Below are 23,055 nucleotides of genomic sequence, written 5' to 3'. Positions count from 1 at the left end.
TACCTTGTTTTTTCTCTAACTGATTACTTGTAATTTTTATTCTAGTCTTGTTCTTCTTGGTCATGTTGTGAAAGTCCTGAATTAATAATTTGTTGTGTACTCAATGTGTCTTTTTTAAATAAATAATTAAATAAAATACCGTTTCTTACACTTCATATGCAATTTTCTGAAAAAATAGATTATTTTCATCCAGAGAATATGTTGTAAAACATTTGCTACTGTCTAGGTAAAAAACATATTATATTGATACTGTTGTGAGAATTGGTGATACGTTAAAGAATTTTTGTAACAGACGATCTACTTATAAGACACCTAAATATTTTTTTCAATAAATAAATAAATATTGTAAAATAGTTTTATTTTTGCGAAAAATATATAAAATATTATTCTGAATATTGAATAACTAATAATTGTTGGCTAATACAGTTTCTAACATTTTTTTTTTTAACTTTTTCCCCAAATAAAATCTTCTAATGCTATTAATTGTCAATTCTTGGCGGAAATACAATGTATTAAATAAAATAAAACACAGCAATATAATATCACTTATTTCACATAGTTTAACATTTAATAGGCAATACTAGTTTCGTCTACAGTAATACTACCATTCATAATTATTTTTTAACAAAAACCTTCGAGGCAGTTTCATTACTAGAAACTCTATGGTAATTATTTTCTGAGAAAAACAGGATAATCAATTAAAACGTGGAATGAAAATTCCGATCGAAGATCAATTGCCTAAGAAGTAAATAAACACTTTGAAGATAATTATTTTTCAGTAGCTTTAAAAAACTAATCTTGACAAGAATAATTGAGTAATACGGCGTTCCAACCTCAATAGAGTTACGCATTCTTACGAATGTGTTTATTTTTACCGCATATCGTATCGGCGGGAGGTGAGCACCCAAGACGCCGGATTATTTATTCTTTCATACGCAAAATGCTAACTTTTTTCGCCACACCGAAGTGAACGGAACGAACACTCAAAGATTCCCAGTCGAGTAAAAGCTTTAAGCTCCTCATACTTCAGTCTTTCTCCGAACCGACGGCGAAAGAGGCGCGCACCGGCGCCCGAACGCCGACGTCGTTTTTCCGAATCTATATCCGATATATTTTTTATTACAATACATTTCAATGAGTGTTTAATCGCCAACATGGTGACAGGTAAATTTAAAACCATCCTTTATTGGAATCTAAGTTTTTCCATTGTTATTATTATATATAATTGACAGATACTGTCTGTGTTAAGTGTCTCAATATTATTTTTTGCAAGTGACCTAGTTTTCCGGTATAATTGTCAGTGAACCTGTGATAACAATAGTTTTAATCTATTCCCTTGATCAGTGCTGCCAATAAACTTTTCACACAGTTTAACTCTTAACGTAATACAATAGTTAATACTATAATAATAAAACAGTGATCTTATATTTTAAAAGCTTGGATTACATCACAATAGCATGGGTAATATGGTTTAAAAAACCAGCACAATATTTAAGATTCAGTTTAAACGATTCATCACGAAACATTTTAGTGAATGAATCTACTTTAGTCTCGCCTATCGAAACCTAAAGCCATGTGTTTCAGTCTATTATTAAATATATGGATAGGTCGTTTCACAAGTTTGAAAGAATAATACTGGAATTTCCGCTACAAGTGTATAAACAGTTTCGTATTATTTACATCCGCTATTTGGTTCTGAAGTAATACTATGCTAGCATTTTGTTTCTATCAACAGATAATAATTAACATAGTTCAATAAAAATTGAAATTGGTATTCTAATGTTAATTATTTAGTACTGTATTGTATTCAATGCAATTCAGAATCAGTCAGTTATTTAATATAGAAAAATCATATTCAATTAGAATCCGTTTTAAAAAAAAATAAACCGCAACGTGTTATTGTTTAATTCTCTTTTTAATTTATTAGCGAATTACTTTGTGTTTATTTAGATATCTTAACAAAATTATATGTATATTTACATATTTTTAATTTATTCAATTTAAGTTAAAAGGTAACAAGTGATCGTTAGATTAAATAAATAATATTGTGTTATTATTACGATGATTTTAGTATAGATATAAAAAAATAATAATATCATAATACGAGAGTTTAAGATTGTAGTGTTATAAAATAACTACCTAGTCAGTTTGTATAGACAATATTATTTGGGCAATGACATAATTCCATGATACAATTTTCAATAGCACAAGAGTATAATCCGTGCCCGCATGCCTCGCTGAAGCGGAGCTTGGAGGAAATTTTGAAACTGATGCTGATGGTGTGGTGCAGGGAAAACCAGGCCATCAAGATTGTGTCGACTGAACCGACCGGTAAACTGACGTCATCACAAAGCTTTTGTTTTCACTAACACAGCTTAAACAACGCCTATTACAAACAATCACATTACTATCATTAATTTAATGTTTAATGGATGTAAATACATGGTATTATAAATAACAGTACACTTCAGTTATCTTTTTTTACCTAGGTACTTTTTGTTTTCGTAACTTTTATATTAAAAACAAGCCTGGATTCCTCTAAGTGGATATTTTAAATTAAAGATTTATGTTACGGTGAAACAGGTCATCTTTGTAATATAACTAATGTAAAAATAAATAGACACATAAATAAAATATAACAACATATTATTAAACTGTATAAAATACTAAAAATACCAAATCCTTCAGCACAAAGCACATTTTATATATTACGAAACGGATCATTTATATCTTTTACTAACCTTATATACGATCTCTATAATTATTATAAATGCATCCATATATATTATTGATTATTTATTAATCGTCAGTTAGTTCTTTTGAAAATTTGTTTTTATTTATATTTATATAATGAGCACAGATACCTCCTACGTATGGTATGCTATAATAATGTCTTTTTTACGATAGATTTCTCATAAATAATATAATATATATATATAATATAGACATGCATTATATTTTGATGGTTTTGTAGGTAAATCTATATATACAGTGACACTATAGGACATAGGTGATTCGAGGGTGTAATAGAACTGTTTGCCGCATTACCCGTTTCAACGCTAGCAAACAATAGCACTAAACTGCAAGCCGCATTTGCCGCACCCATGATCCCATTATTTAATGATTTACTTATATATATATTATATATTTCTAAATGTTTGATATTGATTTAAACATGCCAAAATATAAAAAAATATACTTTTTATTTTATTCTAAATATTCACAATTACAAAACTATATACTAATCAAAAAACGATAATTGTCAGAAATGAATACATATTTTTACCCCAGATCTAACTTATTCTAAGTGTGATTTATTAATTTTGAGCAAATCTAGTTTGAATATTCAAAATCTTTATAGATATATGCGACCTACGGTAGAGTAGTAAAATACGTAAGCCAATTTTTACTAAATAGAAACCAAAACTACATAATTTTTGTGATCACTAATGGCAATTCAATAATCGATTTTCCTTTCATAAGAAAATAGAAATGGATTGACGTTGTATGCATTTTAACACCACGAGAAATGGATGTTAGCCAGTTGCTCAACATATAAGGGTCCAAATACACATTGATAAAACGACGTGTCAATAATTTTACAGACACGGAATTAGAACCCAAGACCCACTAAAAATATGTCGCCCCGATAACCGCTCGGCTAGTGTGGGGAAATACTAAAATATATAGATAAATTTGAATAAAGTCAAACATTATTGAATATAATTCAAAATTTCAATACATTGCAAACAACTTGCATTCAGTCATGTTATACTACATAATATTATGTGTTTATTTATTTAAAAAAGACACATCGAGCACATAACATTTTTTAATTAAAGACGTTCACCACATGACATTTAGAATAAAAAGTACAAATAAATCAACTAGAGAGAAAACAAGGGAGGTACTACTAAAATAATTTTATGGAAAAGAAATAAAATAAAAAAACAACAATAATTTTAAAAAATAGACAATAAAATATAATCTTAAGAACAGAATATAATATAATGCATCGCTAAAAATCAAAATCTCATTGCAATCGTAATACTATAATTATTATAATGAGTCAATCTATTCAAAAATAAAAATATGCGTGTTTTATAGAAGTAATAGACACGATGAGTTAATGAGATTATTCTTGTACATAAGTTGGTTCAGGAAATATATTCGAATATCTTTTTAAATCATTTTGTGGACCGCAGCCAAACCTGGTATTAAATCATTGTTTTATGAATGTTATATTATGTAAGTGAAAGTTTGAAAAACTGAAAAGTGACAAAATGTATTTTAATATTAGTGTTAGACCCAAATATCCTATCAGTTGAAATACGACCATTTATGGGGTAGAAGGGTCTAAAGATTTACTTTGCCTCCCATACCTGAGGCTATATGAATACTATCGGTGGCTTTATCTGACAGAATTTCTCTTAGGTATGCTTACACAAAAATAAGAAAGATCTGTATTTGGCAATGTACTTTTCCAAGTTGTACACGCTGTAAATGAGGACTCTGTCATTCAGTCATTTTGACTGTCCCGGAAAACTATTTCAAAAATCGGGAGCATTAGTTAATTATTTTGTTTTTCCAATAGGTAAAACTAACATGCCATTGGTAATGCCAATTGGGAGAATAATAACTACTTCATCCATACGCTTCGGATGATAATATATTCCATTTTCGTGAAGATGAATTTATGTGGAAGCTTTCTACTTAGCTCATTCGGTATACATATTTCCATGTACGATTTTTTTTTATAATCTTTCTATTTACTCTTCTTATTACGCGTGTTTTCGTATATATATTAGGTATTTATGCTATTATCAACTTTTTATATTTTTTTCGTGTCCCGTTGTGAACTTTTTAAATTATAATTTTTAATATTAACTATAAGTACATAAAATAGCTAAATCTTAATAGTATGTTCGTCCTGTGCACACATACTGAGTCTTGCCACATGCCTGACCTACTTTAATATCCGAAAACAATTTATTGATACTAATTTATATTAAGAACCCGGCATATGTCCTTATAATAATTGTATTCTTACTACCTACTTATTATTTATAGCTAAACCTACTTAAAGTATGACCTTTTTAGTCGTTAGGTTCTTTTATGAATAACATACAAAATAATAACTATTACATACATTCGTTTAATAATATTGTTTTCTATTGAATCTAAATAAATCAAAATAGTATCAAAATATTGATTTTTTTATCAATGGAGTCAATGATTAATATTGCCCTCACCGTTTCCTAAAAGCCAGCGATTACCGCATTGGCATTCTGATAGTTGGGTCACTGATTAGGACTTTGCTGGCTTGGTAATCTTTTTACATTGGTTTTTTTTTTCGATTAATTTACCCATATATATAAACTAACATGGTTACCATAATATGTTAAGTAATCGGCTAACAGCAATTTATCCTTAGGCTCAGGCTACACGTTCATGTTTTACCGCGCAAACCGGTTTGTATCGGGAAGCCCGTGTGTATGGACGGGAAAACTGTACCTTGCGCAAACCAAAAGGCGAAACAGCCTACTTCAGTAATTTATTATTTATATGGACAATTGTATGCACCATTTTTTATCAATAATCCTACTAATATATGATGCATCTATTTATCCATAAAGATAATAAATAATTTCAGTAAGTTTTTTTAAAATACTCTCTCATTAAAAATTTCAAATGTAAGTTAGAATAGTTCTGCATTCAGCTGATGCAGTGTTTTCACGACGACGACTTCTGTCGTAACGTAATGAGGTTTGCGCAGTTTTACTTGTGCCGTGTGGCCATGCGAGAGTGTTCCGTTTTTTTGCACAGGCAAAACCGCGCAGGCAAGTCGCTGCCGTGTGGCCGGCGCATTAAAATGTTCCGTATTTTTTGCACAAACTATGCTACACAGCCAAGTCGCTGCCGTCTGCATTAAAGATCTAGCGCTAAATAGATTCAGAATAGATAAATATGAGATAGTGCCTTTACCTCCACATAAGGTATAGACTTTTTAAAGATATCTAATATTTATTTTTTGAAACATTTTTTGATTTTCTTTATTGGCTCTACAATCCGATGTTGATATTAGCTGCCTCTTTCTATTCTTTACTAGAGGTTTTTAAAACAATTATCTTGATACGTATGATTTTTAGTCACTTGCTTCATCTATTAAGTCCATTTTTTGGATTTAAACACGGATAGAAAAAAAATATTATGTGGACTCGCTAGATGCGTTATTTGAATTCACGATATCAAAAGCAGAAACTCTGCCATTTGTACACATAGAATCACTTGTTTTTTTATATAAGAAAATCCTTATTCATAAAAAATCGTTAATGTTGAAAAAATGTTTTTTTTGTTATTATCAGTATTAAACATACCATTGCTTTTTCGTATATTGTGGTTTATTAATAATTTTAACAAACACCCAGGCTTTGAGAAAATCACATAAATATATAGTGTCCTCACCGGGAATTGAACCCATGCCTTACGGACCGCACCGTGAGAGCCACTTATAGGTTTTTATTATACTTTAAGATTCCTTGCATTTTTTGTATAAATACAACTGTCAACAATATACTTCTTACAAATCCATATTTTTTAAATGATAACTAATATCATATTATGCAAACCATTCTTCTGTGGGTCCCTTATATAAATAATCCTCTTGCATAGTTCCATTTTGCACTCAAATATCAAGTACTCCCAACAGGTATGTAGGCTAAAACACGAACATCGCAGATTAATCGTCCCAGGAGTTACGAGTTACGACTACCGCAACTTTGTTCAAGTTATGTAATCCCCATGTGTACGGTACGAGTTCGGGGCTTTGAGCCTTTGCCTTCAATAATCCCCTAAATCTATCAGGGGCGCACAACTGCTGACATATACATATCTTCCATGAATTTTTAACTTAAACCAAATTAAAATTTACTAGTAGCTTACATACCCGATCATAATAATATGAACTATACCTACTTGATATATTTTTCAAAACAAATGTATTTACAAACGACTAAGTATATCAGCGAATCATATTGTTTTAAGTTAAGAAAATTAAGGGTTTCCTTGTATTTTATAATGTCAGATAAAAGCGTTGTCAACATTTTGAAAAATCAATTGTAATATATAATTAAGTCTATAATACCATCTGGAAGTCCACCTTTAAACTATCTTATTGTCTAAAGATATTTTTAAGTCCGTAAAAGTAAATATTTCTCGTAAACATGATAAATATTAAAAAAAACTATGAATATACTTTCTATGCTATAAGTTATAACAAAACTATGAAACTACGTCACTGTTGTGTGAAGGGAAAAGGATATGTTTAATAAAAAGTGCCCTATATTTCTCCACTTGAGTTGGCGTTCACGTTGAGTTTTTTTTAAATGTGTAAGGTATTTTGGGATCGTTCTTAAAATGGGTTAATGTCCCGAAATAGCTGACAACATAAATAATATCTCAAATATCAACATTTTTTTTTTATTAAAACCTTCAAAATTATAAACACGTTGCTAACTTAATACAAGAGACTATTTTGTCATTACGATGTTTTTTTAATATTTAATAATGAAAACAAACTAAATACCCTGGAGGTATTTCATACAGAAAAAAATCTTGCAAAACATTTAACCAAAACATTTGACATGCAAGCTTGCAACTGCAAGAAAATACACCATACCGATACATCTTCGTGTTATGGCTGCGATAATACTTACTGTCAACAGTAAATCTATGCATGTGTAAACGGGATATAATGCTAAGAACTTTTTATCTACATGGCAGCAGTTTGCCAAACATACAAGAAACAAAAACACTGTGTTAAAAAAAATACTCTTGCAGAGATAACTTACTATTCAGAGAATATCGTGGACATGAAGTGTCGTCGGTATTGACGGCGAGTTGTGGATTAAATAATTGAAATCGTAATTTTGTCCCAAAGATCAAAACATTACTAATACTAAGAAGAAAATTTGTATCCATTCACAAACTTTGAACAACAATATGTAACGTTAAATAATCAATATTGTACAGTCTGTTACTGTTGCGCATCACTACACTACTTGGGAAGTTGCCAACGTTAACGACATGCCACGAAATACGGCTCGATGGCTGTTACGTCAATACATCCACCTACTGACTGACTGACAGCGCGTTTCTCTTCTGTCAATGACTTTGAACTTATCAATACAAATCTTGAAAAACAACGTAACAATTAGTCATTTTCACTACTACACGTATGACATAAAATTTTCTTGTTGAAAAACTCGCTTACGCAAATATATATGTTTTACTTTGTCTACCATGTTTTTTAAGTAAGTATTCATTTCATTTGGCATGATATAGGTATAAATTAACGTATCTGCTAACAATATTTGTAATTATGCCTATCAGTTTATAAATATTATATTAAAACCCTAAGGAATCATTAAACATTATAATATAATATTAAAATTAGGTTAAGTAAACAAAATAATAATAACCTTATTTTTATATGTATTAGTGTATGGTTTACTACGTTTAATTATTTATTGAGTTACCGAATCTATGAAATAATAAATTTCAACCATAGACAACCATCAAATTTAAGTTTTTAACAGATTTTAAATATGCAAATTCTGCAAATCGTTAAATTATGGTTTGTGTGTCGTTTTTCATAATATTTTTATATTAACTATTAAAACAACACGTATTTTTAGACATTTTTACTGTAACAATATTTTGTAATTTTTTTAACCCATATTTTTTAGTCAATCATGAAAACATTGAACATACTTATTTTCTGTAGGCTATAATAACAACTTAGTCAATATATTATTATTTATGTGTTAATGGAAAAATATATTTTGAATAGTATGTATATTTTATACATATTATAGTATAAATCGTGGATTGAAAAAATAAAGTAGTATATATTATTACTTGATTTACTACTATTACGTATTGTATTAAAAACTTTCACAATAATGAAAGCATAACGTAATACAATAAGTATCAATTATCTTAAACTTAATATTATTATTAGAAATTATTAAAATTAAGTGGTTTTAAATATACTGACGTATTTTATAATTAATTCAGGTACCAAATCATCACTAAACTCTATTATATACTTAAAATACATAATTTGAAGACATATCATGCATATAATACCCACTAGAAAAAATCACAAAAATGGCGCTAATCCAGAGATTACATGTTCCATTAGTTGTCGTATTTTTTCTAAAAAATATTTTTTTCTAGTGGCCAGACCCAGGATTCGAATCTGAGACCCACGGCGTTATAGTCCAAGTGGCTGACATCCATTTCTCGTAAAAAACAAAATCTGTCAATACAAACCTCTACTCTGTGGAGGCCCATATGATCCTATTAGGATCGGACATGGTCGAAAAAAAAAAGAAAAAAAAATATGCATGAGATATTTTAAAATTATGAATGTTCAATATATAGAATGTTACATTTTCAAATCTTGTGTCTTATTCGTTGAATAAAAAAATAATTTACTATATTATATATTTATAAAAATATATAATATTTCAACTCTGTCAGCATGTTTGGTATACTAAATTGACGTATATGTTTACAGAAAGTGACAAAACTGTGATAGTAAGAAGAGAAAGTGGAGAGTTTGGATTCCGGATACACGGCAGTAAACCAGTAGTCGTGTCAGCCATCGAGCCTGATACTCCAGCAGAAACTTCAGGACTTGAAGTCGGAGACATCGTTATAGCTGTAAATGGTGAGCTATGTTTTCATCATACTATTTTTTTGAAACTAGTAAAAGAGTAAGCAGGGAAATCAGAAATAATGGGAACTGAATTACCTAACGGGTGTGGAGAAGCAGGCAACCGATCTCGATTGCGGAAGAATACAGGATAAACTTAAACACGTGTCAAGAATACGTCATACGTCGAATACTGACAACTGCTCTCGTTTCATGTGATGACGCTAATTTAATGTTGTTGTATTGAAGATTACAACACACACTATTGCACGTCTATAATGCGTGGTTTATTTTCGTAGGACACTCACACATTCAAAACCCTGCGTCAAAATGTACTGTATTGGGGTATAGCCTGTCGGAATTTTATGTATTAATCTGTTCTGTAAGAATAAGCTTTAAATTAGAAGGTACACTTTAACATCCTTTTCTTCTTAGCAAAATCATTAAATTTTTAACGCTTTAGTCTATATGCGGTTAAAAATCAGATACCTAAATAGGACATGCTACATATATGCATGATACACTATATCATTGTATTTTCATATCCTCAATGCATGTAGCATCCACAAATTAATCAAACACGTAGTTTAACTAAGAATTTACGATAATGTCTCCTAATAGGTAACTTGTTTTTTTTCCTAATTAATCATTATCAGAACACATTTTGAGAACACTAAAAATCAAAAATATTAACTTGTCATGGATTTAAGTTTTGCATTTATCCATTTTTTTTAATATTAACGATTAAAATTAAAATGCCACCGGTGCATCATGCTGATACATGTTGATATTAGATAGCACGTGGTACATATTGCGCTAAATTTGATTGGTCACTGTGCAAGAGAAATGTCGAAATCGGCAATGTGACATTCGAGTCATGTAAATGTTATCCTACTTCGGATCCAGTATAACAATATAAAATTCGGTAGGTATACCTATATAATTTAACCGAACTGCCATAGCAAATATGCAATACAATGTCCTTAATGATTTTAAAATTATCTAGACAACATTTTGTAATCTGCTGTATTATTAAATAAGAAAAGACAGTCAATATCATCGCCATTTTGAAATAAATCGTACCTACCGAAAAAAAGTGTATTTAGATGTGATTTTTTCGTAAAATATTTGAGTTAAATTAGTTTTATTGCAGTATATAATATTGGATAAATAAAAAAATTTTAATACTGAATTAAATTACGTTTGAAAATCAATACTGATTATACACAATATAAGAATATATTTAAACAAAATATTTTAAAAGCTCGAAAGCATGCATACCTTCAACAACAAAAAACTAGACAAAATGGAACAAGTAGAATTTGAGGTTACATGTATGTAAGTTGAACGTATGCAATTCATTGTGGGACACTTATTCGTGCGCCGCAGTACGTGAAACATGAGTTCGTATAACATTTTGTCAAATGACGAGTTCTTCGTTGAACATTTCACCGTGGAATACATTTTTGTACGTATCTCACAAAATGCGGCGATAGTTTTCAAATAGTAATGTTCCAATTAGATTAACCTTAACCTAACCTAACCAAACCTAGTAAAGACATCTCATAAAATTCGCCAGATGTTGTAGCATACGTACAAATATACTCCACGGTGAAATGTTCAACGAACAACTCGTCATTTGATTAAATGTTACACGAACTCATGTTTCACGTACTGCGGCGCACGAATAAGTGTCCTGCGGTGAACTGTTTACGTACAAATTTCCGGATACGAGAATTTTAACTCGTATATTCACTGCCCGAGTAATGCTCTTATTCAATAAGAGATGTGTTTGCATCTCAGTGAGTTCATTATTAAATAGTTAGATGAATTACATTATAAGAAGTCAATAGTAGGTATATATTTGAGAAATTTTAATTTTATTGCTCATACATTAGTAGGACCATTAAAAAAATTCTTCAGTCAACAAACATCTGGCCATTCCTATTCGTTTATTTATAAACGTCGCAGTATTCGTTTAGTTTATTTCGATATTATTATGATCTCAGTTATTATTACTAACTAATGACAGATGTTGATACTATATTTATTATTTTCAACACAAATAATAGGGCCCAATAATGATTGAGTCACAACGTGTGAAACTTTCTTTAATTTATAATGAAATTTCCTAATAATTTGACTGCATTTTGTCATGACTGAATATCTCTCGGCTCAAAACGCTCATCTAGCCGTCAAAATGTCTCGTATAATATAATTTATACTTTCTCAAGATTCGAAATTCCTTCCGGCAAAATTTCGAAATTAGAACATACTAATGACTCACAAAGTAAAATAAAAAAAAAGAATTAACTGTTTCAAAATGTTAACACTCTTGTATTTATTTATTTTTTTCAGGCATCAACGTCCTTGACAAGTCTCATTCAGAGGTCGTGAAGATCGCACACGCCGGCTCCGATATCTTGGAGCTAGAAGTGAGTTTCCGCAAACATTTTTTTTCATTCGATTTATTATATCCTATCATTCGGTTTATTTACGCAACATGATAAAGTGCTCGTGCGGCGTCACCGGAATAATTCAAACAAACGCGCATTTTTTTTTTAAATATTTCCCCTCCATAATAATGATATCATATTTTCTTGTCAGTTAGAATATTTGTAATTTGAATACTGTTTTCAACATTGTGTAAATTATATAATATCTTATTTTTAATGACCCATTTCTACTTTATCAATAAAATTGTTAATATTTTGTTAAGGTCTGGAGAAAAAGTCATACCAAAACATTCAAACTAGATTTATGTTCCAAAATAAAATCACCATTTATTGCATATCATTCTATACACAATGCTGCTATCAGCCGCTATCGGTGGCTATCGAGGGTAGTTTATCATATTTGTGTATAATTGTTACAATAAGTTAGTCGTAATGGTTACAATAAGTACTATGTTGTAATGTAACAGCACCTCTTTTGGCCGTGTTAACTTTTAGAGCGAGATAGACAATTTTGACAATTTAGACGGCTAACTTATTGTAAAAATTATAATAACTCAATACATAAATATGATAACCTACCCTCGATAGCCGCCAATAGCGGCTGATAGTAGCATTGTGTACAGAATGATATGCAATAAATGGTGTTTTTATTTTGGAACATAAATATAGTTTGAATGTTTTGGTATGACTTTTTCTCCAGACCTTAACAAAATATTAACAATTTTATTGATAAAGTAGAAATGGGTCATTTAAAAATAAGATATTATATAATTTACACAATGTTGAAAACAGTTAAGTAGGTACCTACCTACCTAAGTATATTATATGTAATTTGCAATCGAATATTAATTTACTTAGTCGTCGATTGTATAAAATAGATGCACTGAGTAGATAGATATATTGTATAGAACTTACTATAATATACAATCATATATTATGAATAAAATGTTAGTAACTAACTCTGTATAAAAAAAAAAAATTACATATATATACTTACATAATATTGTATAATATAATAGTTGTTTTACATGCAGTGCTCAAAATAGCAATTTTTACAAACTAAATCGTTCGATATCTTCCAAAAGAAATTGAAGTGAAAATTAATTTTGACAGTCCGGAAAGTTTTGTCCGGGGTGTAATTGTCCTAGAACCCGATATATTTTATATTCAACTTCATATTAAAACAGACGCCTAATACACCATAATATTGACCTAATCATATTATTTATAGACTTATTATTTCATGATGTTTACCATAATTTATCAATAATCTGCCTTTGGTTAAGAAATGTGTCACACATAATTCAACCAAATTTAGCATTTCGATTATTCGCAAGTAAATGTAACGTTAATTTTGAATTAATTTCAATCGAAATACAGCACTATACTTCCTTAGACTCCGTATACACCTGACCATCATGACAACCGTCACTTACGTTTCTTAATTTCGCCATTATTCAGTGCTATCGCCACATACTAAGGCCCGTTTCAGACGGGACACCGGTGTCGGGCTCGATATAATATAGGAGGCCTTTGTATTCGAATAAAGGGGCCTTTGTATTATGTTTATTAACGCGTGTCCGCTACACTTTTCCGTCGGCCGCTACATTCTCAAGCCGCCGATACACTTGTTTTTATTACCGCAGCCAGTTTTATTTTCTAATTTATAGCGCAAAATTATGCGTTGACTCATTAGCTCTGGGGCGTTCATAAACATAATACAAAGACCCTTTTATTCGAATACAAAGACCTGCTATATTATATCGAGCGCGACACCGGTGTTCCGTCTGAAACGGGCCTAAATGACTGATTTCGGCCACCTAATATTAATTATGACAAAGCAATTTGCCCGAACTCACGGTTTTGAATTCAGAAACTGGATTAAATACTATGCACATCATAAGATTTTTATGAGAATATAGCGTAGGTGAATAACCGCTTTCTTCTAGTTACATGCTTATTCATTATATAATGTAAACCGTTCACATTATGTATACTAGCTAAAACTAACGAACATTCTCAGTCTAATGGTGTATGTTTCAAAAGTGATTTTACCTAAGTATATGTCTTTCGCGTGCCAGCATAATTTCCACGTATGTCACAACTGAACTGGGATATCTTCACACCAATAAATAACATTAAACCAAACTAATACAATTTCTTCGAAAACAAATAGGTACGTTCTTTAGGTTTTTTTTGTAGACAAAAATATATTATAATTATGTAGAACTATTGTATTGTATGTCTAACTCAGTTTTATGGTTTTTCTAGGTAGCACGTACATGCGATGTTGTTGCATCGTTAGCAGGTGATGTAGGTGCCCCAGCGCTTTACTCCGGCTACCTGTGGAAGCAGGCTGGCCATGCCAGTGGAAATAGTTCTTCGAGGTGGTCCAGAAGATGGTTCTGCCTCAAGAGAGATAACTGCCTTTATTATTATAAAAATGATACCGTAAGTAATTTATGTTTATTAATAATATTATATACATTTGGCACCACATAACGAAGTCCGATCTAGATTTTCCATAATGAAAATGAATAGTAAATACAGTAGAGCCAAAAAATCATGACTGTGCCCACTGTTAGTTGTAGTCTGACAAATACCCAAATCCTTATGATCTACCAAGTGGAAAGCGAAAAATGTGATGCCCATAGATAGATTGGGTAAAGCACTATGAAGTGATAGCCACTGACAAACAGGAATACAGTTACAGATAGGAATCCCGAGCTATTTTCGATACCTATGAATCCCGGGATTGATAAACATAATCTCGAAACTTTCGGGTTTAATTTTTTATTAATTTTTATGGAAAATAAAATAAAAACAAAAACATAACAGAAAAAATACTTTTAATAACATATTACTACATTAGAAATAAACTGAGTTTGATTTATACACATATGTAAGTTGCCGATTTATTTTATTTTTCACATAAATTAATAAAAATGAGAAAGATTGGAAAAAACAATGGCTTCGCAATATTAAGCAAGTAATTCCACCATGATATCATACGTTTTACGGCAGTTACATATTTGTCTGACTAATTAGATTTATGAAGCGGAAAGGCCATAAGTACATCATGATTTGCTTTACTATTTTAAATCTCGCTAACCCATTCATTAAGTCTTTACTATCAGAAACAGCAATCTCATATTAAATTCACATTATTATTTATATTACAATATTATTTACTCCATTAAACGTATGTGTTTCCGAGATTGAACGTATATAATATTAACATTAAATGTCTTAAATGATATAAATTATACTTGATTTATTTTTGACTGATTTTATCAATGTTATTTGTAAATACATACAAAAAATTTATATTAACAATGGAAAAAATGCCAATCCCGGGATCAGAATTTTGGCTCGGGATTGGATTCCCTAGTCACAGAGAGAGATTGTTTATGATTTTTTTTTAAGAATATCTCCATTATTTTAACTCACTGTAAACGAGTGTATTTGTACCTAAAATCGAAAAAATATATATCGATTCATTCATTGAAAAAACATAAATATGAAGCTGATCTTACTTATCAGACAAAGCCTTAATTATTATAAAAGATAATCTAAGTGTTTAAATTATTATCTGGAATATTTTTGCAACATTTTGTATAATAATTTATTCGTACCAACATGTATGACCTAAAATTAATTTTACGGGATCCCCACATGCCCATACAGATCACCTTTTATTGTGTAGGTAATATTTTTTTATAAAATAAACCGTCTATATTTTAGATTTTAGATGATCAATAATTAGATACACAAAATTGCAAATAACAGTATGTAAGTTACTGAAGCAATTAAAACGTTGTACCTACCATTTTTTATTACAAACAATACTGCCAAATGCAACGAGTATCAATCTCTGTAACCAAAAGCTTTAGTAGTAAAATAATAATTCTTATCTTTTCTTTTATATCACATACAAATTAAAAGCATTTTTAATATCTTCAATTTATATACTATTTTAATAACTATGTTTCATTTTTCTCAGGACCCTCAGCCAGTCGGTGCCCTAATGCTAATAAACTATCAAGTGAGTAGAACGAATGTTAGCGAAAGTAGTAAGCAACACAGTTTTAAGCTTCAAAGAGAAAGAGTTCCAGGACTTCATCTCGCAGCGGACACTGATGAAGCGGCGACCAGGTGGATGGCGGTTATAGGACACGCCGTCGAAAAATGCTCACAGGTATGTTGTCAGTATTCTATCATGACACCAAAAGACTACCAGTTTCAAAATATTATAAGTTTACTTTCACTTTTAATACAAATACAATGTAATTTTTAAAAAAAATTTGCAAGTAGATAATAATATATCTTGGAATTCTTTTATTTTTAATATTTTTAAACACCTTCTAAAAATTAAAAGTATATCAGTAAAAATGTAATGAATTTTATCTTCTCATATTATGCGGAGCATTGCGCATGTCGCTTCGTAAAAGCAACAGTGAGATAAGTCAAAAATATTAGTTTCAAAATAATTTAACTATAATGTTTGTATCATACAAATGAAATGGTTAACTATATGTTTATTTTGTTTTTTTTTCTGCGCTTTATAGATGTTAATGGTAAGATTTTTTTTTGTATAATAATATTATCATTATTACAGTAGGATATCTCAGTTATCTTACTGTTGCTTTAACTTACAGGATAATTTTAATACATTGAACAGTGAATTTTCTTTTAAATCCGGAATTACAAATTAAAAGTAATATATCTCAGTGATTCATTGTGTTGGCATAGCTTTTAGCAATCGATTGACATACTTATGTCAAAATTTACTTCTTTCATTTTATCTCACTGTTGCTTTCAGCTTTATTATAAGCAAAGATACGTGCAACGACAATATATATATATATATATTATATATCATAATATATTTTATTTAATACTAAATATACACAAGATTTTAGATACAAATATATATTAAACGATTTTCTTATGATCAATTTTTATTAAAGGTGGCAGCATACATTGTCACATACAATAATTATTAGTCTAACAAGAAAAAAGATATTTGTAATACATAATTGATTTATTACAATAATTTATTAATTCATTTCATCGAGAACTAAATTTATGAGATATTATATTATTTATTATTTCTTCATACCCCCGAATAATATTAATATGTTTAATTTATTATTTTTTACAGCGCGACGGATGGTTAGACGCCACGATTAGAAATATGAAAGTCACCCCCAGTCAAGTTCAACGACCCGACTGTTTTGGGTATCTTATGAAACTAGGAAATAAATGGAAATCGTGGACGAAACGATACTGTGTCCTCAAAGATGCCTGCCTTTATTTTTACCAGGATGCAAATAGTAAAAGTGCATTTGGTAAGTACTTTTCAGGTATAATAGTAACTAAGGTCCCTATGCATAGTCATATTATTTATGTAAATAATTGGGTTTCTGCGTTTCTTGATATCAGGGCCACACTATAGGTTCTTATTGCGCACGCTCCCTCAAAATATAAATACATATTTTTAATTGTATAGTATACTTATTATATAATATACTCATTCTGAATTTCTAAGTTTTATAATGAAACGCGAAAAGATTAATTCAAATCAGCTATTGATATATCATCAGAATTCACTCTATATCTACTTTCTACACAATTACTTAAATTTTTCGAAAATGTTAAGTCGAAGGAAAGGTTTAGTTTTATAGCCTTATCGTCGCTATAGGATTTGTTTCCCGAATATCCATTTTTGTCGAAATCGACATTTTAATGCAGTTCAATTTCTTTTATCGATCTCTACCGAAATCGTTTATAAAAACAATATATTTTTATCTAGGAACAGAGATATTTTTTTGAAAAACCCGAATACGCCATGTTAAGTTACAATTACTCCGTGTTGTTCTCCCGAATGTCCAACTATTCGTACCTGAATATCCAAGTTAATTTCGGTCGAAATAAATCTCTGGCTGAGTTTTTATTTCCCGAATATGACTTTTAGCCAATCAAACCGCGCTGACGCCGTGCATCTCGCTCCCACATTCACGCTGTCCAGCTCTAAAACAATCACGCCCACTTTCATATTTTTCGGCCGTCCGGAATGCTCTTTCAAATTTCGTCTTATTGATATTGTTTTTAAAGTTACTATTGTTTTAATAGTGAATTCATCAAATTTGAAGAGATCATTTATAGCTGATACATCACCAGTTCGCCCTGAACTTATAGTAAAGTTATGGAAGTGAGTATTTTAACCTAAATAACTGCATTTTGTTTTGATAAATGCCACAAAATCCCAACGGTTATATGAATTCTACAGTGTAACCCGGCAACTACTATGACGTAAAAAATAATTATTATTTCAAATTATTATTAATTAAACATTGTTTGTCTTTATTTTACTTTTAATCTAGGTATTTCTATGAAAATAAAGGCAATGCTATTATTTATTTTTGAATGCGCTGATAGTTAATTTTATTTAATATGTATGTTAGTAACTATTTATTTGGTAAATATTATATACTTAGGATATTGGTACCTACCTAATATTAGCAGCCAATGGTAATTAATTTATAGATGTTAATATTTTGTATTGTCATTCCAATAGTTAAAATATAATATTTATTTGGTGGTTTGTAATAAGTTTAATTGTTAATTATAGAAATATATAGATATAATAATATACAGATATATATACATAGATTTTTTTTTTTTTTGGAAAAAGTATTAATATAAAATTGTTAGCAAGTACGAGTAAGTACCATCATAAAATATTGGAGAAATCCGTGACGTCGGTTAGTAATTGAAGTAGTAGATACCTACTTTTATTTAATAAACCAAAACCGATCGCCGATAGTCGCTTGATTTTGAAGAATACTGATGAGCAGGTATTAAAAGGCCAATAGCTAAAGTTTGTCGTCATAAGTATGTCACCTCGTAGCATAGTGGGTAATTTGTGGACTGGGTCGTAAACTCAGGAGATGCAGGGACGATTCCTGCCGGGTGTCTTACTTTTTTCAAAAAGATTTTTTCTATTGGTTATAATATATTTTCTCAGAAGTGATTTTAAAAATTATGTATGTTCAATTATTAGAATGGTACATTCTTAAATCTTGTAAATTATTCGTTGAATAAAAAAAAAAGATTATTAAAAACTATTTTATTACTTATTACGAAAAAAACCGAAAAAAGCGAATGCCGCATGTTATTATTATCTACGAACTTGGGTTATTACAATCATTAGGTATTTAAATAGTAAAAGTAATCATTAACAATTATCGTGTAAATAAATATAACATTTGAGGTGCGTACTTTTTGACCACTCAGTAATCCGTGGGCCGTGCAGCAATACGCTACGGTCTTAAGTCCCGAATGTCCTTGTTCTGTCCCGAATATCCATTATTCTGAGAGAGCGCTAAAAATTTCCCGAATATCCACAACGAGTACTTGTAAATAAAACGCATTTTCTGTGCATTTACTGATTTATACCAGTATATTATTCTTGGAATTTATTCTTAGATAATGTTGCAATCATACAGTGTAGAAAAAATGATTGATACATCTACTGATATTTCTATATTGACGACAATCAAATTTGTTTTTCGTCTCCTGAAAAATTGACATTTGGTCTATTCGGGAAACAAATCCTATAGCGACGTTATGTCGCAGGCCATCTTTTGGTGCATTTTCTTACATAAATTACATTATCTTATAAACACTGTATACCTATTATTTTATTACACCGCATTATTGTTTGAGATTTTATAAGAATGTTTGCCATTCTGAATTCATGAATCGGAGGTTAAACGTTCAAATATGCATATTTTTAATTATATTTTTCATTAATTTAAGTATTTCGAGATACTTCATATTATATTTATAATATACCAACATAAGATTTTTTCATTTATTTTGTCGCCATCTTTTTCCTACGGCAACACTGGAGGGAATGGAAGATGACAATAAGGATATTATATCATTTATCTCACAAAGTTCCCAATCAATGTAACACACATATTATTTACATTAGTATGACTACTCAGTATGCATAAAGCCCCAGTTTTTTTTTAATATGGAAAATAACCACCTTTCTAGTGAAAATTGTATTTTTCTTGTTAAATTACTTTTTTCGGTGTGCTGACATCTATGTAAAATACTATTGACTATTTCTGAAAAATGGTACCTAATAGAAAAATGCTTAATAATGGCTTGATAAAAATAATTTAGGAAAAAATGAATTCCTCAAATAATAATAAAAATACAATTGTTTATTCATAGTGATAGCACTGATAGCCATGATACATCTTTTATGGTATTGCATTTTGCAACATTCTTCATACATAAAAGTTACTTATTTTATACACAGATGTCCAAGTCAGCAATAACTCCTTTTATAAATCTTTTTACGTGTGTTCATAGATGGCAATACCATAATTACTAAAAAATATTTTTATTTTTCTAAAATATAAGTAGGTATTTGTTTTAATGATTTTAATGATTTTTCTAGGGATGGCCTGTTTACATGGATATCGAGTACAGCAATCAAATACGGGAGGGAAAAAATATGCATTCGAAATAATGCCACCAGAACCAAAACAAAGACATTTCTATTTCCACGCAGAATCAGAAATGGACAAGAAAAGGTAACTAATAATTTAGAACATAAGTCTCATAACAATTTCCCTTGTTACTTTATACATAAAATATTAAGTACAATAGTTAAAGTCTTCATGACAATTATCGGCGACCTTTTTCAAATACTCGTTATTGGTCCATCCAGCTCTCGAAATGGAAAATATACGAACCGGAGCGCTCGATAGTTTTACGAAAATATTTACATAGATAAATATATAAACACATAATTAATAAATTTTATATGTAGGTATCTTATAAAAAATAAGTTTGTTAGATTACGGAGCGATAATTTTGATAATGTGCTTTCTAGTCCATTTCGACCCCTGTAGTCCTTCCTTTTTGATATATTATTACATTTTGGCATACTGTTTTTTATTAATAAGAAACGTAATGCTTTTAATATCATGCAAGTTTCGAAGCATGCAATTTAGTATCATTTTCTTATACTTAAATTATTGGTCAGTTCTTTTATCATACTGAAGCAAATAATATATTCGATATAAATTTAAATGGTTAGAATATAGAGTCATACTTTATATTCTGCCGCTGGATACTGAATCCAAACATACATTAAAATAACAACAATGTCCATCTGCTAGACATTGGATACGAACCAGCGACCTATATCAGTTTTGGAAGACAATATTCGTCAACTCGTCCATCTGTGCAAGAATTATTCCAGTCAGTAATACTATGCAAATTAATTTTATTTTAAGATGGGTAGCAGCTTTAGAGTATTCAATCGACCGCTGGATGAAGGCTGGATGACGAACAGCCCCCCCGGCCCCTCCATCATCGTCTTCCCCCGCCGTGACATCAACTGTCGCCCCAATCACAGTCCTCCAATCACAAGAATCCGACTACCTAAATCAGCACCAAAGATGGATATAAGTCTAACATTTCTTCAAAGTTGTCTCAATACATATTATTTTATCTTAAATTTTCACGCAATGTACGTACACTTACATAATATAGGTAATCGTCAATTTTATTATTTATTATCATTAATATTATTCTTCTTCTTCTTTATATGACAACTTTAATACAATGGTTGGCTATCTTTATTTTATGATTATGTGCTTTTTTCTACATACTGATGCAGTTAATTTAACCAAAAATGCGTCTTCCTCTTGGTATCATATAGTACTCTAACTATATATATTAAAAAAAAAATACATACGTATTAATTGCATTTCGCATGATATGGGCAAATAATTTGAGTTTCAAATTATTTATATAACTAAGTATATTTATTTTGCATTTTTTTCTAAATGGCTACATAGTTTTACCGAAACCTCTAGCAGTTATTTACTACTTTTTTTTTAATAAAATGTTGATTAAGAACCATTAATTAATTATTTATCTTCATAGCCAATACTTACCATTATTCAATAAATACCTATTAGGTTGCATATAATTTGATGTTTCGTAAAGCATAAAAAGCACTTTTGTGTGACTAATAAAATATACGCATTCGACACATTGCTTGAAGACTAAAGATAGAAATGTAAAAATTATCACAATAACAGACTAAAAAAACTGGTATCTCTTATAACCTATAACTGACTTCAGAAACCCCAATATGCTATACAAATATACACAAACAAAACTTAAATAAAAGTTTAACATATATATATTATTTTTGAAATTGTTCCAAATGTAAAAGTACTTATATGAACAAATTTATTACTTATTATTTTGTCGATGTTTAAATTTATGATTTTTATAAATTTATACATTATTATTTCCATATGTTTTCATTACGAACCGAATCATTTAATTAATAATTGTAGAAACAATTATATTTTGTGTAAAAATATTTTTTTTATAATAAAATAAATGATGTTGTGCATGTCCTTATATTTATTTCATTGTTAGACGAATATTTTCGGATACGAAAGAATTAATTTTCACATTAGTTTTTATTTCATTATTTCCAATATAATCGGAAATATTATGTTAATAAAACATATAACACTTTGATGAACACTTTAATAAGATAATATTTTATTATGGTTTATTTTTATTATTAATTAATTAAATGAGCTAATAATTTTTGCTTTGAAAAAATATTTCAAATGCATTTTTTTGTTTAATCCCCTCATAATAATTGATAAAAAGAATTAATACCTTCTCACTTATCCAAAATAATTTTTTTTTTGGAAATGAAAATGACAAAAAGAAACTGAGGAAAAACGCCAAAATTGCTAGTAATACACAGAGCCACTACTCTTGATAAATCACTACATCGTTACATAAAACAATGCTTAT

At 29.6% G+C, this 23,055-nt stretch overlaps 1 protein-coding gene across 1 annotated transcript; it reads left to right on the top strand.

The window, feature by feature from the left end:
• The first annotated feature begins 1,028 nt into the window (after positions 1–1,028).
• LOC147068394 (uncharacterized) lies at positions 1,029–22,640 on the top strand. Its single transcript, XM_085952606.1, has 9 exons — positions 1,029–1,164; positions 2,206–2,331; positions 9,584–9,736; positions 12,080–12,156; positions 14,449–14,628; positions 16,181–16,375; positions 17,342–17,528; positions 20,657–20,792; positions 21,501–22,640. Exons 1-9 carry the CDS (start codon positions 1,155–1,157, stop codon positions 21,550–21,552), a joined length of 1,116 nt encoding a protein of 371 aa, XP_085808732.1. The 5' UTR covers positions 1,029–1,154; the 3' UTR covers positions 21,553–22,640.
• The last annotated feature ends 415 nt before the right edge of the window (positions 22,641–23,055 follow it).

This window comes from Rhyacophila brunnea, unplaced genomic scaffold (assembly GCF_057557595.1).
Source record: "Rhyacophila brunnea isolate RB1 unplaced genomic scaffold, BYU_Rbru_1.0 scaffold_3, whole genome shotgun sequence".
In the NCBI taxonomy this organism is placed as follows: Eukaryota; Metazoa; Arthropoda; class Insecta; order Trichoptera; family Rhyacophilidae; genus Rhyacophila; species Rhyacophila brunnea.
This window is presented reverse-complemented; position numbering and strand designations above follow the sequence as displayed.

Excerpts from the sequence above, each read along its gene's own strand:
- LOC147068394 (XM_085952606.1), top strand. Across the intron at positions 2,332-9,583 it reads TGTGTCGACTGAACCGACCG|AAAGTGACAAAACTGTGATA; the intron begins GTAAACTGACGT and ends ATATGTTTACAG. Across the intron at positions 12,157-14,448 it reads CCGATATCTTGGAGCTAGAA|GTAGCACGTACATGCGATGT; the intron begins GTGAGTTTCCGC and ends TGGTTTTTCTAG.